The sequence below is a fragment of the Crocodylus siamensis genome, chromosome 3, assembly GCF_052110815.1.
Source record: "Crocodylus siamensis isolate JL-2025a chromosome 3, ASM5211081v1, whole genome shotgun sequence".
Classification (NCBI taxonomy): domain Eukaryota; kingdom Metazoa; phylum Chordata; order Crocodylia; family Crocodylidae; genus Crocodylus; species Crocodylus siamensis.
The window spans coordinates 19976851-19994103 of record NC_143397.1 but is presented as its reverse complement, the minus strand read 5'-3'; the positions used below and the strand labels follow the sequence as shown (position 1 = coordinate 19994103).

The window sequence follows — 17253 nt, the reverse complement described above, 5'->3', positions numbered from 1 at the left end:
TGGAGATTGCTTTTTCTCTGTGGCTATAGAGAACAGGACTAGAACCAATGACCACAAGTTATAGCATAGGAAATTTAGGTTGGAGCTTAGGAGGAATTTTAATGTGCCTATACATGAGCAGGGAGGCTGCTCCGACATACTGTAATTCCAATAAGCCGTATAATAATAATAAATAATAAATTCCAATGGCAATTACTGCGCTCCAGCAAGATAATAATAATAAATTACAATGACAATTACTGCACTCCAGCAGCCTCCCACATCTCGTGTATCAGAGTCCCTATGCTTCAAAATGGCAGCAGGGGCACTTTATCTAAATCTAGTTGCACAAGCTTTAGATAAAGCACCCCGCCACCATTTTGAAGCACAGGAACACTGATACATGAGACATTCCAGGTGCTTTAATTAGAACGGCTCTTGGACGATGAAGGTGGTCCAGCATTGGAACGGGCTACCTAAAGAAACTGTGAAATCTCCTCCCCTGGAAATTTTCAAGAGCAGATAACACAGACACTTGGCTGGGATGGTTTAGTCGGGACTGATCCTGACTTGGGCAGGGAGCTAGACTAGAAGACCTTGTGAGGTTTATTCCAGGCCTACTTTCATATGATCCTATAAATCGATACAAACAATAAAGATACATGCCATATAAAAACATAGCATTGGAGAATATTTTCTTTTGATGAGGAGAAGAAGTCCAAAACTTAAATAGACTAGCTCACAGGAACAAGGCATGGAAGACCTAGCAAAAGCAATATGGCACTGATAAAAATTCAGTGCTGATCATTCATGATGTGAGAGCACAACCTGCCCTGAGTCCTACAAGCAGAAAAACTGTACAAAGTCTAGTTAGCAGAGACAGGCTTCATTTGTTGGATGAGATTAAAAGCCTATAATTTAGTAGCACTTTTAAATAAAAGGGCTTTAATGGAGGGGGGAGAGCGGGGGAGTTGATAGAAGCAAAACAGTTGTACAGTAATGGCCCTGCCTAGCACTGACTCATGAAACTGGCAGCAGAGACTAAGACAAAAGCATACAACTGTAGTGAGTGGGGACTTGCTTAGCTCATTCTTTCAACACGATATAGTCCCTTATTTGCAGGCCCAGTGGCCTCAAATATATGCCACAAACATCTATCAAAACTCAGTAACACAACCTTAACATAGTGCATCCAGGGTGCACTCACAGTCCCGAGTCTTCTCCAGCCCCTGAGAGGTGCCTCCGGCTTCCTGTTGCTCTCTCACACTGCTGTCTTCTTTCTTTGGTTGTCTTTGACTCAGTTCCCTGACATGTTGCTGCTCCTTTCCACCTTGCAGCCCTGGATCTAACTCCCTCTCTTTCTTTCAGTTCCTCACTCTCCAGCCAGTTCTCAGCTTGCAGCTCCTCTCTCGTATCTCAGACCCCTGTCTCTGTTCTTCGGCACCTTTCCTCAGGCACCTAACTCTGCACTCTGGCTCCTTTCCCCAGGAGCCTAACTCTCCTCTCTCAGGTGTCCTTCCTGAATCCTTTCCCTGGGAGCCTTTTAACTTCCTTCAGTCAGCCAATTATCTGTCACACCTGGGCCAGTCCTCTGGACAGGCCTGTAATTAAGCCTTACTACCTGGAGTTGTGGTGCAGTCCCTGCAAGCCAGCAGCCTGCTATAGTCATCCTAGGCAGCCTGCAATCAGTGCCTTACTGCCTCCATCTGGGATGTAGCCCCTGCAAACCTGCAGACAGCAACAGCTGGACTTGTGCAGCCTGGTGTGAGCCTCTGCTAAACAGCCTGCTACAACAGCATTAATTTGTTGTGGCCAATTTCTATGCAAAAATTGTCACTTGCTTTTCATCTGTGGTGTATCATGGCAATGCCATGAGATGACATTCAAATGTACATACAGTTGTTTCTTTTTAAAGCAAAATAACTGTAGCACTCTCTTCTCCAGTTACATATTAATCTTTACAGGGAAATTTATGAAGTCTGAATCAGGTACTCTACCTCAGAGTCATCCCTTTGATCATTATTTTCATCCTCTTGTCCTCCATTTTTCGGCATATAGGCCATCTTCAATCTCAAGAAACCCTTTACCCGAGATTTGTGGCTGAAGAACAAAAACAACAGTAACTAAGATGAATATGAAATACTCTTTTTAAAACCAAAATATGTCAAATCCCATAAATTTTCTTAGATACAAAGCTCCTCCCTCACCTTCTTGGTCTGAGAAGAAAATCCTTAAACGTGTATGGCCGTTCCATGGTTGGGTCTTCCGTCTATAATGAGAAATGACAAATTAAAAGTGTTGAGGCTCAAGAATACATATATCATATACACCACATCCAGCAAAAAAGTGTATTAGCAAAATCTGTGAATGCACTGAGGCAAGCTAATCTTTGCCAGTAAGTGCATGTTGGTACTTTATTATTGCATAGCTTGTCCACTAGATGTCACTATCAAAACCAATTTTAGTATATGTGCTGCCAAAGTGAGCATGTAAGCTGGACCAGCAGTCTTAGCCATTACGTACACAAATACTTATATATCAAAGAAGGGAGGAGGGGGAATAATGACTAAAATAACTCTCTAAAATATTAGTGTAGTACACTAGGTCCAGTTGGACCCATGACCATCAATATTGAAAATTATATAATCTGTGCCTCCTAGAAAAAGATAAATACTACTAATTTATAAAATTAACTCCCGTTTTAGAATTCAAAGCACTTTAGATAAGCCTTCCAACACCATGAGAGATAGATGAGTAAAATTATTCATCACATGAGCTTTGTGATGTCTGAGATCTTGCTCTAGGTAATGAGACACTTACGATGTATAAAAGACCTCATTTACAAAATACATTTCTAGCCTTCACTTTTGTGGAGAGGCCTGGCAACATGAACCATAAAGCCCCAAGGACCCAAATGTAAATAAAAGAAACAAAGAATTTATATACATATGAAAAAATAAACAATGAAGCAAACTATGAATATATATTGTTGATGTTAGGCAAGTAAAAATTTTAGAAAACTATTTTAGTTTTTCCCCCCTCCCTTCTTTCTTGGATTGTAAATATTTATGTATGTGATCACAATGATTGCTGATCCAATTTATATGACTTTATTGTTTCATTTTGGCACCTGACTGAAGATGTTCGATGGGGCTGGCAATAGTGAAAGTACACACTGGAACGGTGAATAATACTCACAGCGAGGTAAAGCAGATCTTATTTTCTGATATAACAAGCAACCATAAAAATGTTGAGCAGTTGCTCAGTATCTCTTAAACCAGGTCACAGGTATTTCAAATTAATGTCTCCAGTCCCACCAAATAAGTGGACACATCTGAAAATGTTGGCTCAGCTAACATACCACTGTGGGTAAAGCCAGAAATCACTCCCTAAGAACACTGACTTCTAACACGAACATAAGCATAAGGCATCCTGTCTCCTGAAGCACTGCAAACTGAAGTCTTATTGTACATTTGTGTTTCAGAATAAAACCACTTCTCTTGCGTTTCAAAGAACTGTTATGCCTTGCCATGTTTTCTGTTGTGAAAAAATTCGCCATTCCCCCGTGGTCATTTCCTTTAATTCCTTTTTTGCACTTTACTTTTGTGAGTTCATGGCTTCCTTCTTCCTGAGAAGCGGTAGTTTTTAGTGGACAAGAGTGTCAAATTTGTATAGGTTGAGATTTATTACTTATATAATACACTTTATCTTCTCTGAGTGCTATACAGAAGGTAAGCAAGTAATTCTCCTAGGTGTTTGGTTAATCCCATTTTCAGATGATAAAACTGAAGTACAGAGGAGAATAAGGGACCAACTGCATGGCCTAAAGGAGAACTAAAACAAAGAATATTTCACAGCTATATTACTATACTTCTCAGCATCATACAGAGAGACTTAATGAAAAAAGGATTTTGTTTTCAGTTTTACTGGTCAAAAAAAAAAAAAAAAAATCACTATAATGTTAACCAGAGCATCAAATTAATACTGTTATCTTATTGCATTTCATGTCAATAACTGAGTGTGATGCAGTCTGGAATCTTACACACAGGAAAATCCAGTAGGGACATTGTCATGTCATCCTGTAAGTGCTAAAGTATCTGTCAGAAGCTCCTCCACTTAATTTTTGGACAGAAGCTGGCCAAGGGTTGATTCCTGAAGTACACTGGATTAGTGAACGGATTTGAAGTATGGAGCATTTATATTGTCTAGTGAGCCTCAGCAAAAAGAGATGGGGGGTTAGATGGCAGAATTTCTGCAAATTTACTAGAAGGGCATTCCCAAATACAACCTCAGGGTAAATGAGCAAATCAACTAGTCTTTAGAGTCTATGTATGCAGAGGCAATCAAGGAATTTGGGATGCTTTGGGAGAATATTTTGATTACTAGATCTTGGCTAAAAAGCGAATGCCTGCTTATGCTTCCAATAAAACAAATAACAGGAAAAGAACAGTTATTATTGTACTTAATAAGGGGGAAAAGAGGGAGCACCTAATGCCGCAAACTAACTTACACAATGCGTGGCATAGTTATACTGCTATTTTGGCTCCTACTCATTATTTAATTTTGAAAAGGTAATGTTGACTAAAAAAAAGGGTATTTGAATATACCTTATTCATCAAACTATATGTGCACTGCAACATCTTATGTGGCTTAATGTTCTATTATAGCAGCAGGGTTTGTCACATGTTTGTAACATGAAGAGTAACATACTCCCACACATTACAGTGCATATATCGGAGGGTGTAAATCACTCTTATCTCATTAGAATTTATTTTCTTCCTAGCAACATGATAAGGCACATCAGACTCTTTACACTACTGTAATTTGCAAGAAGTCTATAACAGCATTCTGGCTCAGGGTGACTTTTTCTTTAAAAAAAAAAAAAATCATAAATAGCTCCCATATAACACAAGCACACAACTAAATACAGCATGAAAAATAGCTATAGAGCCTGTAGGAATTAAGAAGTCACCTTTGTCCAAATAAAAAGAATATCCCTTATAATAAAGACATTTTTATACTGGTATAAGTATTTCCCACTTGCATCTACTGTTAGTATGCTCATACACTTAGCCAGAAAAAACCCTCATCAGACAACAAGAGGCTAAGATATGCAGCATTTAGTATAATAAAATATATTTAAACAATGTCAAGCTTGAAAACAAATCTATGCCATGTTATAAAATAAAGTAGCTTCTTTGCTTTCTTTACAAAACTAGTTGATAGAAAGCCTGCCAATAAATGAAAAAAAAAGTGTAAATATTTAAATATACAGAAAATAATATTACTGGTGTTTAAATTTTCTGTGTCCTGGAGCTTTCCCATTTGAACATTTAGCTAGTCAATTCAACACTGGCACAGAGTGGGAGGCAGAACATGCAGAGCACAAAAAAAGCAAGTAATGGGTGCATCTACATCTGGACTTAACTGCAGAATTGACTAATTAGGTCTGCGGTAAAAGCGTCACTGTCTACACGAACGCCAGTGTTATAGTGCAGAAGATTAATTAACTCTACCATAAAATGGGGACCAGTACTATCTTATGGTGGAATAATTAACTGCACTGAAACACTCACGTAGACGAACAGGGTTGGGTGGGGAATGAGGTGCAAAAGTGAGGGGGCTGCTGCCTGCTGCCCAGTGTCAAACTGTAGCACCCTGATGTCCCATCCAGCCCCTCCACCGCCCAGTGCCAGTACCTGGAACCCAGGGCTGACCCCTTGTGCCCCCTGCCAGCCCAGGACTGCTCTACCCCAGTTGTAACTGCTGTGGTCCCCAGTGCACGTGAAGATGCTTCACCTGGGAGCAGCTGACTCCAGCACAAACTTTGCCAGAGCTTATTCAGACACACTAATTGTACTTGTAGATGTGCCCAATATGTAAGAAATCTGTCCCAGTCTGTAACCACCATTTAAGGCTTGTTCATAAACAGTAAACTATCCAACTAACCATCTTTAAGAAAGGGATTTAGCTGTTCCACCCTCCTCACTGATACAACTGTAAAGGGTTGAACAATGCTGAAACTCTGGCACCTGTTCACTTAGTTTCTGTAAAGGAATAACTCTGAGTCCCTTTAAGCACTGACAGTTAAATCCTGGCCCACACTGGAATCAGTTCAAGTTTTTTCCACGGGACTAAGATTACACCTAGGACTCTACTTATGGATTCCTGAGCTTTGAACAAATTCAAGTCTGCAGCTTCCCAGAGGGATGCAATATAGGTCAGCTGGAAGGCAGAAGCTATAAAACCTGAATGCGGAGTTTTGTACTGCACTGGCACTATAGCTGCATGGACAGCAAAAATATACCACTAGAATTCAAGGGGAGAGTCTCCATCTTTGCTTATACAGGTCAATGGGGATTATATTTACCATATCTGCCCAAATCCAAGATGACTTTGAATTTAAAACGACCCCCTAGTAATTAGATTCTACAGGAGGAAAACATTTTATATGTTGGCCTAACCTTGCACCCCTTACTGCTCCTTGGTCCCCTACACCTTGCCCCCTTTGCTGTCACCCCTCTTCCCTGCCACTGCTTACCAATGCGGCTGCTCTTGCCACAGTGGTCCTGGCCCCAGCCAGGAAGCAGTGGCATCAGTTCTGGTCCCAGGCCTAGGTCACAGCTGGAGCTGGAGCCGGAGCTGCAACAGCTCCCATGCTGCTATGCAGCCCCCTGCACTTTTCCCACACTGCATGCCACGATGTTCCCCACACTGCCCACCCCATCTCTCCCAGTCTCACACACTGTGCAGTCTCCTTGCCACCCTGTGCTCAGTCACCTCCCCCCACACACACACTTGCACCATGCAGTCTTCTCTGCACTTCTCCCTGCCACTCACCTACACTATGTGGTCTCCCCCATACCCCTGCACAGCACAATCTCCCTTACATTATTCCCCCCTCCCAACACAATCTCCTGTGTCCCCCACCCCCTCCCCACAGGGCAATCTCTGCCCTCCATACTCCCCTCCCCACACACAGGCATTATAAACACCTATACACATACATTGAAGCTACTCTGATGCAGTCTCCTCCATGTCCTCCCCCTTCCCCCAATACACACTACCTGATCTCCTTCACACTCCCACTGCACACCCCCTCCCCTGCCATGCAAGCCCCCCTTGGGCAGGCAGCAGTGGCACTAACAGATAGTTAGTTGTGGCTCTGGCTTAGGTCCAGTAAATTTAAGTACGTACACTAATTTAGGCTGGAATTTGGCCTGCTATGTCGAGATTGTATTGAACCTTTGGAAGACTGAGAAGAAAGAGACAACTAGAATCTTACAGAATTGAGTTACAAGACAACTGGAATTGGATTTCACTCACTTTCCAAAAAAATGAGAGGTACACAGGTGACCAGTGACAATTAAATGAATGGAACTCAACATCCACTGAACAGTTCAACAACTCAATTTTTTACAAGGACTTATGAATCATCCTGGGCCAATTATTTTTTAATGAATCATCTTTCAATTGCAGCTCTGACCAGTAATAAGCTCCCCAGTGGTTTAATTACAACCAATGGAAAAGATACACTACTTTGTTCCTGAAAAACTATAGTTTTGTGTGGCTTTAGGAAAGCAAATCTGTCAAACTGCAACTTTACCCAGGCCTGCAAAGTTTTGTCAAAACAAGTGCCACTTTTTGACACTATATATTTGTGTTCAATGCACAAAGTTGATACTAGTAGGCAAAATCCAGCTTTTGTGTCACATGAATAAAACTATCCCCAAAAATGGCACAGGATTTCCCTTGAACTACAGCAAAATGACAATGTGGACATGCTCTAATGACAGTCATGCCAACAGCTGTTAAGGAGCAGGTCTCTCTCTCTCTACAAGGTACCAGGTTTTCTGCTCACATCTGTCTGAGTGAGACCACACAAGACTAGAAAAAGTTGCAAACTATGCATAGCTCCAGAGAACTAGCAGCATTGCCAGGTGAATGTCAAAAAACTCTGGGAGAGAAACTTTCTAGAGCAGATGTAGCCCCAGACGCTACACCTACCGCTTAACCTGTCAGTGGACAGTTCAAAAAGTCCAAACAACATCATGAGAAGGAGAAAAAGTTGCCAGCTGTCAAATGCTCACATGCGTGCGACTACCTCATGCCACACACAAAGTGAAATTGTGGTAGTTTCATTCTCGATGACAGAAGTAATCTCTTTTGGTTTAACTTTTATCTGCCATAGGATAAAGTCTGTACATGAGGTTCTTGATGCCCCGTAGAGCCCTAACTATTTTACCCCATAGTAAATTGTTTGCATGCACATATCCTTGCCCTATAAGACACCCAGACACATGAATGGGAGATTCTTAAACCATTCCAGGTTCTCATATTCCAGGCTATAGTTATGACTCTGAACCAGTGTCCAAAACAGATAAGGCATCTTTCCAGATAGGACACAGACTGTCTTCCCCTAAATGGCATGCAAGCTTATTTCAACTGACTACGCACATAACTAAAGTGGTGGATACGTCACTAGAAAAGAAGAAGCTGAAGTAGGTTAGCAATGGAAAGCAAAGCAAAAGCTGTGTGTGTGTTAAGGAGATGTTTAGAGGAAAGAGAATTTGCTTGGCTCCCACAGTGTATGTCCATGCTGCTGCAATGGCACTCCTGAAAATATCACTGACGCATAACCTTCTCCTGCCTAGTTGTGTTCTGCACGCCTCAAACGAGTGCTTTAAGGGCCCTGCTGTCATTCTGGAAATTGTGGTCTTCAGCCTGCGTGAGAATGGCAGCAGAAGTCACCCTCAAGGTGCCCTCTGCTATCTAACATTTCGAGGTCTGACTTGTGCAGAATAGGATGAAGGGGTTAAGATGCATTTCTTGGCACTACTCTTAGGAGTGCCATACAAACAGCATGCTCAGAGAGGGAAACCATCCAAAATGAAAGAGAGTTACAGGATAAAAAGAGGACATAGCAATAGTTAAGGAGAGGAATAACCAAGGCTTGGGCTACCAATGCATTCATCATTTAGCACAGGGTAGAAGCTGTGGACCTAAGGAAAAAGCAACAGAAGTGGACGGCATATATCTGCAATAAGAACTTTTTTTTAAAGAAAGGCACTTTCTGGAGGTAGAAGGGAGAGAATCTCGGATTACCTTCTTTCTACTTCCAACATGGTCAAGGAGTATGTGGGGTCATTATGCAGAACCAGGGGAGTCTCCAATTAGCCACCAATACTGCTGCAGTAATAATAGGAGATCAGACTGAACTACTTATAGAGATGACCTGCATAATGTTTATGGAAATTTCTCACGTGGAGTACAGACCACAGAGAGGATGAGGACTTGGACATTTCTTACCGGAAGATGATTAAGTGGGACGTCTACTTGACCGAGGAAGTCGTCTCTAGTCTGTTAAACAGAAGAAAACAGAAATTAGTTAATTTTTAATGAACAGGAAGGAGGAAAGAAGCTAAATGAAACACAGAACATCATATAGCTACCACAAGGACCACAGTTTTCTGGCATTTTACCATGAATGGATTCTACCTCCATAACTACCTCTAATAAGCAGATACAGTTCCCAAATTTCATCAGTGTATTTCCAATATTTCTGCAGTGTCCTTTAAAGTGCTTTCCTAGTCCATGGTACACCCCTCAGATGTTGCCATACTTCAGCTAAGATTTTGCCTGACAACCTGTTAACAGGCAGAAGGCAGGGTAGAGTTGTACCTTATAGACTGAATAAACTGCTAACAAGGGAAAGCCTGAAATACGATTAAAGGTAAATTTCCAAGCCTTTTACTAGGATTCCTAGCATTATGCAAGTTACAGATTCTGGGCATATACAAGCTAAAAATAAGTCACCACCTATGTATTTAAACTTAAAACATTTCACCTTAAGAATTTTTTTTCATTTTAATGGGGCCCCATTCACATGTACAGTGCTATTCCCTCCTAAGAGCAGAGTCAACTAGCCACTAAGGATAAAGCTGGATAATGACATGTAAGCACTTTTCTCTCATGAAAAATGTATCTAGAATGATACCAAACAACCGAGCACTTGTTTTTATGAACATATACCAGGCTGATCTCAGTGGTTCAGGAGAGAGTAACTTATGAGATGCAATAACGCATCCCAAAAACAGCCTTCTTACTACTTTTTCACTCCACTTCCTGGTGGTCTAGCCTATATTATGCGTGCTTCATATGGCCTACATTACATATGCTCCTATTTTGACCACAACAGCATGGAAACTGATCTAGTTAATGTATTTGGTTGCATATGCACCAGTTACATCAGCACAGCTTGTATCTGCTTGCATAGCTCTGCCAACACATGTGGTTTTATTCCTTTAAGGTATAGGAAAACTGCATGCAGACAAGCCCTGAGAGAGGACCACACAGGTAAAGCTTATCCTTAGTAAACGGTGGTAACTATACCGGAGATATTTAACAGGTTGCACAAAAACAGCTTGATCCAAAATGAGGATTTGCAAACCATACAGGTAAACTCACAGGTGGTATGAGAACTAGATATTCCATCAGTTCACTTCAAATCAATTTAAGAAAATGGTACATAAATTGGCATAGTTTAGGATCTGCTGCTCTACACTCAGAATCAGGACTGCTTAGCATCTTATTTGGCTTTGGCTTTCCTTTTCTGGATCTTCTGACCTCCATACTAAGATGTTGTTTCAGTGTTGTGTTTTACCCAAATAAGGCAGAAGGGCTCTGTATTTGTATTTGGATGAGACCACCCTACTTGGATTTATTGTAGATCCCTTGCTGTTCCAAGAACATGCTTGCCAGTCTATACAGCTGATTTACTAAGTGAAGAGAAGAATGTGATGCTGTATGTTTTAAGAATTTGCATATGATGTTTGAATTACTTTTTGCCTTGGTGCATGAAATACCTGTAGTTCCTCATTCACCTACTTCTCTATTACTTGGTAAAAAAAATCAGCTACAAGAATAGCCTAAATTAATAATTAATAAAAAAAATAAAAATAGAAAAAGATGTGAGGCTTCATAATGTATACAACCTGCCTAAATATTTTTATTGCCCTGTACTCCAACCCCATGGTTAATCATTCATAGCTAAATGAAATTGTAAATTCTTTGGTGCAGGGACTGTAATTTACAAGTTGTGCTGAAAAGGATCTCTGGTATAGGATATCTTAAACCCCCCCCCAGGTATTTCAATAACATTTTAAACTGCAAAACAATGGTAAACAGAATACTCTGGTTCAGCAACAATTCTCTCTCTCTCTTTTTCCTCTCCTACCCCACCAAGAAGACAAATACTCTAATGAACTGTTAATGGAGCTGTTAAGGAAATAATTTATCTTTTGGACTGGATATAGATTGAAGGTCCCAAAACATTCACATGCTTTTTAGAACATCAGCAAAGGGGAAGATGTTTTCCAGCAAAAGTTGTTCTATAAAACTGCATTCACAATAATTACAGTGCTATAATGAGTGTCATGAAACATGAATACAGTTTTATTTTGGTGTTACTTATACTGCTATTAAAAGTGCAAAACAAGAAAAAATGGTCTCATAAAAGCAATGTTACCATTAGGCTAGAGAAGGAATAAAAACAAAGCTGCATTTCCTGTTTTTATTTTTAAGTTTGAGGTTCCCAGTGCCTACTCAAATTCTCCCTTTTGCTTAACATCATGATCTTCAAGCTAAATGAATCTATTATTAGAGATCCACCATGCACACAGAATAGAGAAAGTCAAGGAAAAATAGATCTTTATATTCTAAGTACAGAACATTAGAGCAGAATATCTGAAGAATACTGTGATAGCACAGAGAACCAGGCTTATTTTTAAGTTAAATAGACCTGGCACTCTCACATTCATGACAGATGAAAACTGAACTGAAGGCATGGATGTGAGAGGTTTAGCACCCTATTACCAACTTGATATCAAGCTCACCTCTAACACACACATATTTTGTTTCAGTACTGTATTATTTACAAAACAGCATTAGATTTTTAAATAATCTTATCTATTGGTCTATACAAGGTGTTCCTGTAGCCCAACCACCTTTAAAAATCCCATAACAAAAACCAAAACCTGGGTCTCACTTGTTTGTTTTGTTTTGGGGTGGGTTTTTTGGCATCTTATGAATGAACTTGCCACTCTGAGCCCAATGCACTGAACAGAAATATTCCTGTTCCACTATAAACAAATCTCAACAAAGCTAATGATAGAAGAGCTCAAAGCTAAAATTAAAATGAAAAAGCTCCCCATTTCTGTTTTCATTATGCATGTCAAGGGCAACACTTGCATATTAAAGCAAAGCTGATTATAAAAATAAACTGGAAAAATCAAGTCAGCTAGAATGTCAGTAGTTTGTCAAGTACAGAACAAGAAGTGTATAAAGCTAACTGGCCAAAACAGGTGCTCTCCAAGTGACGACTGGATGCAGCGTTTTAACAGAGCCTGGTTTCAAAACACGCCTGTGTTGCCAAAACCAGTGAAGTTACATAAACAGACCATGTGAATGAAGGGCACTTTTAACAAGCATAATTTAGATCAGGGACAAGGGTGGTCAGTGAGAGCATAGTCTAATCCAAGACAAGACATAAGGCTATTAAATCAGGAGACCTGAATCCTAATGCCATCTCTGCCATTGACTGGCATAACTTTGGACAAATCTATTAGCACTCCTGCATCTCATTTTCCCAGCACATCCAGTCACCTTTGCTAATGTCAATGTGAGCTCCATCACTAAGGCACTATTTCGTAGTTCCCGCCTCCCACCCCAGTGTGATGTGCATAGTATAAAACTTCCAATCATCTACAGCAGCGTTTCTCAACCCGTGGGCCACAACAATATATGAATGGGTTGGTAAGCAAACTTTAAAAATGGATTCTCCTTTAAAAGAGAAAAACGTGGCTAACCGTGGCTTTTCCTTTGCAGGCTGGCAGAGTCCCAGCCTGCAACAGGCTGCTCGGGGTCCCCCTACTCCACTCCCCGCCCATCCTGCCTCACACCCACCCTCTGCTCCACACGAGGGGGCTGGGGCTTGGGGGCAGCAGGTCAGGAGTGCGGAGCGCTGGGTTGGTACCAGCCAATGTTGACAAATGGGTCCTGGTACAAAAAAGGTTGAGAACCACTGATCTATAGAAACCCCACCGATGTAGTGTTACAAAGAGAATAATGACTAATTAAAATCAACTTCAAAACCTTCAATGATATGCCTGGAAACTTCCCCTGTGGAACTGGTTCTATTCAAGAAGAGCAAGCTGGAGTAATTCTTTAAAAGGTATGCTCCTATAACAAACGCATTCCATTCCAGCATATTAATCACATTAACCTGGCTAAAAGCTATTCCATAATGCATGTCATCAACAAATATTAAATATTAATTAAATGGGTCTCAATTACATGTGGTAAATAAGTTGTAGCTGTTTTGAAGATTGGGAAATGGAGGCAGCTTAAATCTCTTTGAGAAGGTCACAAAGCAAGTTCACAACATTTGGAAATATGGAGGGTAGGGGATGGGGTAGAACGCCTGATCCTTAGTCCTGTGCCTTACCCGCTTCCCTACGAGCAGCAGACAGGAAACTGAATCCCAGCTAGAACCAAGTGAAAGTGATGCTCCTTATGAACTAGAAGCATGTCACCCCGGCCTCTACACTGTGTAAGTATTGAATCAACATAACTGCATATCCTCTGAGTACTGACATTTCTTGTGGTTATTTTTAAGGCGGTAAAATGCTGCCAATTTACCTCCTCAGTTATGTCCTATTATATCATCTACCACACTAAAACTGCATACGAATCAACCATCTATTAAGGATTTTAGTTTTTTTAATCCCAAGAAGCCACAAATTTCCTCAACATATAAGAATAAAGAACTAGCAATAACTAAACAGACTGTGATTACATTCGATTTTTACTAATGAAGATGGAGAACTAATGGACAAATAAGGACAGTTCAAAGTAGCACAAATAAATCCCTCAGTAATTACTGTAACTACAGAAGTGCAGAGCATAAAGGAACTCATTTCAGGATCTAATAGAAATGCTTGTATTACCTCTGCAGTGCCCAATGATGTTTTTAAGACAGGAATATCAAAAAGTGTGCGACTACCTAAACTTCAGACTGTACACTATGTGTTATGGTCTGATGTACCAGTCCCCTGTATTGTAGAGATACTTATAACTTGCATATGTGGTTTACACTGATAGTACTCAATTTACTACACTAAACATCAAAAAAATATGAGGAATTGAAAGTGTTGAAGAAAATAAGAGAATCAGCCTTGATTCTGAAAAGAAACCATGTTCAGAGGATTGGTCATTTGGGACCCAGGTAAGTACTAATACCACAACAATTTCATCATTGCTTTCCCACAGTAATAAAGCCCTGACTATACTTTCAGTGTTACTATGCATGATAATTACATTTCCAGCGAAGACAGTTGCATGCTGGCTGGAATGGGATTGTTTTAAATCATGTATGTATACGACTTAGAAATCACAGCTTTAAAACCAAGAATGAAGTAAATGGTTTTCATGACCCTGCCAGTTCTTCTCACATGGCAGACAAGACTGCTCCAACGTCTTTTGTTGGTGCACTAGTCTAAATTTTAGCAACAAATTATCTCCAAATCCTGTCACTTCTCAGTTACACTTTAACACACTCCTTGTGCAAACAAGGAAAGTGGTTCACCTTTCTATCCCAGTTCATCGGTACACAGCTTAGCTGACTCCTCCTTGCCAGGACAAAATAATGCAGGGCTTCTCAGAAAGGAAATGAAATAAAATCAAGAACAGCGTTCATAAGCTAGACACTGCATGCCCTCAGCTTCCAGTACTATGTTATCTCACAACACCACGTTTTGAGTATTTCACTAGGATTATAAAATGGCTTTGAATGTGATGGAACAAAAACAGTGAAAATGATGTTACATGCCATTACCAAAGGACAGTTTATAAATAATGGAAGTCAGACTGTAAGCAGTAGAGTACGAGTGCCTGCTTATGAGAACATGCCCAGCACTGAGCCAGCCAGTGTTACTATACTTCCCAAGCTGTTTCAGAAGTGTACAGACCTGAACAAATATTCCACACAAGATATTCAACTGCTATTAACACAATACTTTAAACAATAGACACATATATATACAATTGGTGACGGACAGAGGGGACAAGGCTGAACTCCTCAACGAGTTCTTCGCCTCAGTGTTCCTAAGTGAGAGGCATGACAAGTCTCTCACTGGGAGTGTAGGGAGGCAGCAGCAAGGCACCGGACTTCCATGCGTGGACCCTGAGGTGGTGCAGGGTCACTTGGAAGAACTGGATGCCTTTAAGTCGGCAGGCCCGGATGAGCTCCATCCGAGGGTACTGAAGGCACTGGCCGACATCATTGCAGAGCCACTGGCGGGAATATTTGAACGCTCGTGGCGCACGGGTCAAGTCCCGGAGGACTGGAAAAGGGCCAATGTGGTTCCCATTTTCAAGAAGGGGAGGAAGGAGGACCCGGGTAACTATAGGCCAGTCAGTCTCACCTCCATCCTTGGCAAAATCTTTGAGAAAATCATCAAGGCTCACATTTGTGAGAGCCTGGCAGGACAAATTATGCTGAGGGGAAACCAGCACGGGTTCGTGGCAGGTAGATCGTGCCTGACCAATCTAGTCTCTTTTTATGACCAGGTCACAAAACGCCTCGACGCAGGAGGAGGGGTGGATGTCGTATACTTGGACTTCAGGAAGGCCTTTGACACGGTATCCCACCCCATACTGGTGAACAAGTTAAGGGGCTGTGACTTGGATGACTGCACAGTCCGGTGGGTGGAGAATTGGCTGGAGGGTCGCACCCAGAGAGTCGTGGTGGATGGGTCGGTTTCGACCTGGAGGGGTGTGGGCAGTGGGGTTCCGCAGGGCTCGGTGCTTGGACCGATACTCTTTAATGTCTTCATCAGCGACTTGGACGAGGGGGTGAAATGTACTCTGTCCAAGTTTGCAGATGACACTAAGCTATGGGGCGAAGTGGACACGCCGGAGGGCAGGGAGCAGCTGCAAGCAGACCTGGACAGGTTAGACAAGTGGGCAGAAAACAACAGAATGCAGTTCAACAAGGAGAAATGCAAAGTGCTGCATCTAGGGAGGAAAAATGTCCAGCACACCTACAGCCTAGGAAATGACCTGCTGGGTGGCACGGAAGTGGAAAGGGATCTTGGAGTCCTAGTGGACTCCAAGATGAACATGAGTCGGCAGTGTGATGAAACCATCAGAAAAGCCAATGGCACTTTATCGTGCATCAGCAGATGCATGACAAATAAGTCCAAGGAGGTGATACTTCCCCTCTATCGGGCGCTGGTCAGACCGCAGCTGGAGTACTGCGTGCAATTCTGGGCGCCGCACTTCAAGAAAGATGCGGATAACCTGGAGAGGGTCCAGAGAAGGGCCACTCGTATGGTTAAGGGCCTGCAGGCCAAGCCCTATGAGGAGAGATTAGAGAAACTGGACCTTTTCAGCCTCCGCAAGAGAAGGTTGAGAGGCGACCTGGTGGCTGCCTATAAGTTCGTCAGGGGGGCACAGAAGGGAATTGGTGAGTATTTATTCACCAAGGCGCCCCCGGGGGTTACAAGAAATAATGGCCACAAGCTGGAGGAGAGCAGATTTAGATTGGATATTAGGAGGAACTTCTTCACAGTTCGAGTGGCCAAGCTCTGGAACGGGCTCCCAAGGGAGGTGGTGCTCTCCCCTACCCTGGGGGTATTCAAGAGAAGGTTGGATGTGTATCTAGCTGGGGTAATGTAGGCCCAGCACTCTTTCCTGCTTATGCAGGGGGTCGGACTCGATGATCTATTGAGGTCCCTTCCGACCCTAGCATCTATGAATCTATGAATCTATATACTGCAACTGGATTTGCAGCTAGACCAATTTACTAACTGTCCATTATCATAAGTCTTTCCTCTGGAGGAAACCATTCAGAACCAGGTAGAAAAGTAGGTTAAGTCCAGAAAAAGATTATTTTTGCAGAAAAGAGGAGCTAGAACCATGAGTTTCACTTGTCTCTGTAAATCTGTATTATTAGTAGGGCCCTACTGAATTTGTGGCAGAAGTGGGCTGTGTGGCAGCTCCTTTAACCTTGCAAGTTCCCCCACGTGCCCTCCTCTGCCGATTGGTGAAAGGGCCTCGTTGCTTGCTCCTGGTCATCAGGGGGACGAAAACCACAGTTTTAGACATGGTGCTGTTTTTGCCTCCTGGCCAGTCAGCAGGAAGCATCAGGGCCACCAGGGCCCCTCTACCAATTGCTGGGGTGGGGTACAGGGAGGAACCTGCAAGATTAGAGGA

General features: G+C 41.9%; 1 protein-coding gene across 8 annotated transcripts in view; it reads right to left on the bottom strand.

Moving 5' to 3' along the window:
* The window catches only part of NEDD4L (NEDD4 like E3 ubiquitin protein ligase), a 347734-nt gene that overhangs the window by 96041 nt on the left and 234440 nt on the right, over positions 1–17253 (bottom strand). For all 8 annotated transcript variants that reach the window (XM_090037858.1, XM_090037859.1, XM_090037860.1 and 5 more), the window contains 3 exons: positions 9289–9339; positions 2187–2248; positions 1977–2079 (listed from right to left, as the gene is read on the bottom strand). In XM_090037858.1, the coding sequence (XP_089893984.1) occupies positions 1977–2079; positions 2187–2248; positions 9289–9339 (216 nt within the window). The remainder of the gene's footprint in view (positions 1–1976; positions 2080–2186; positions 2249–9288; positions 9340–17253) is intronic.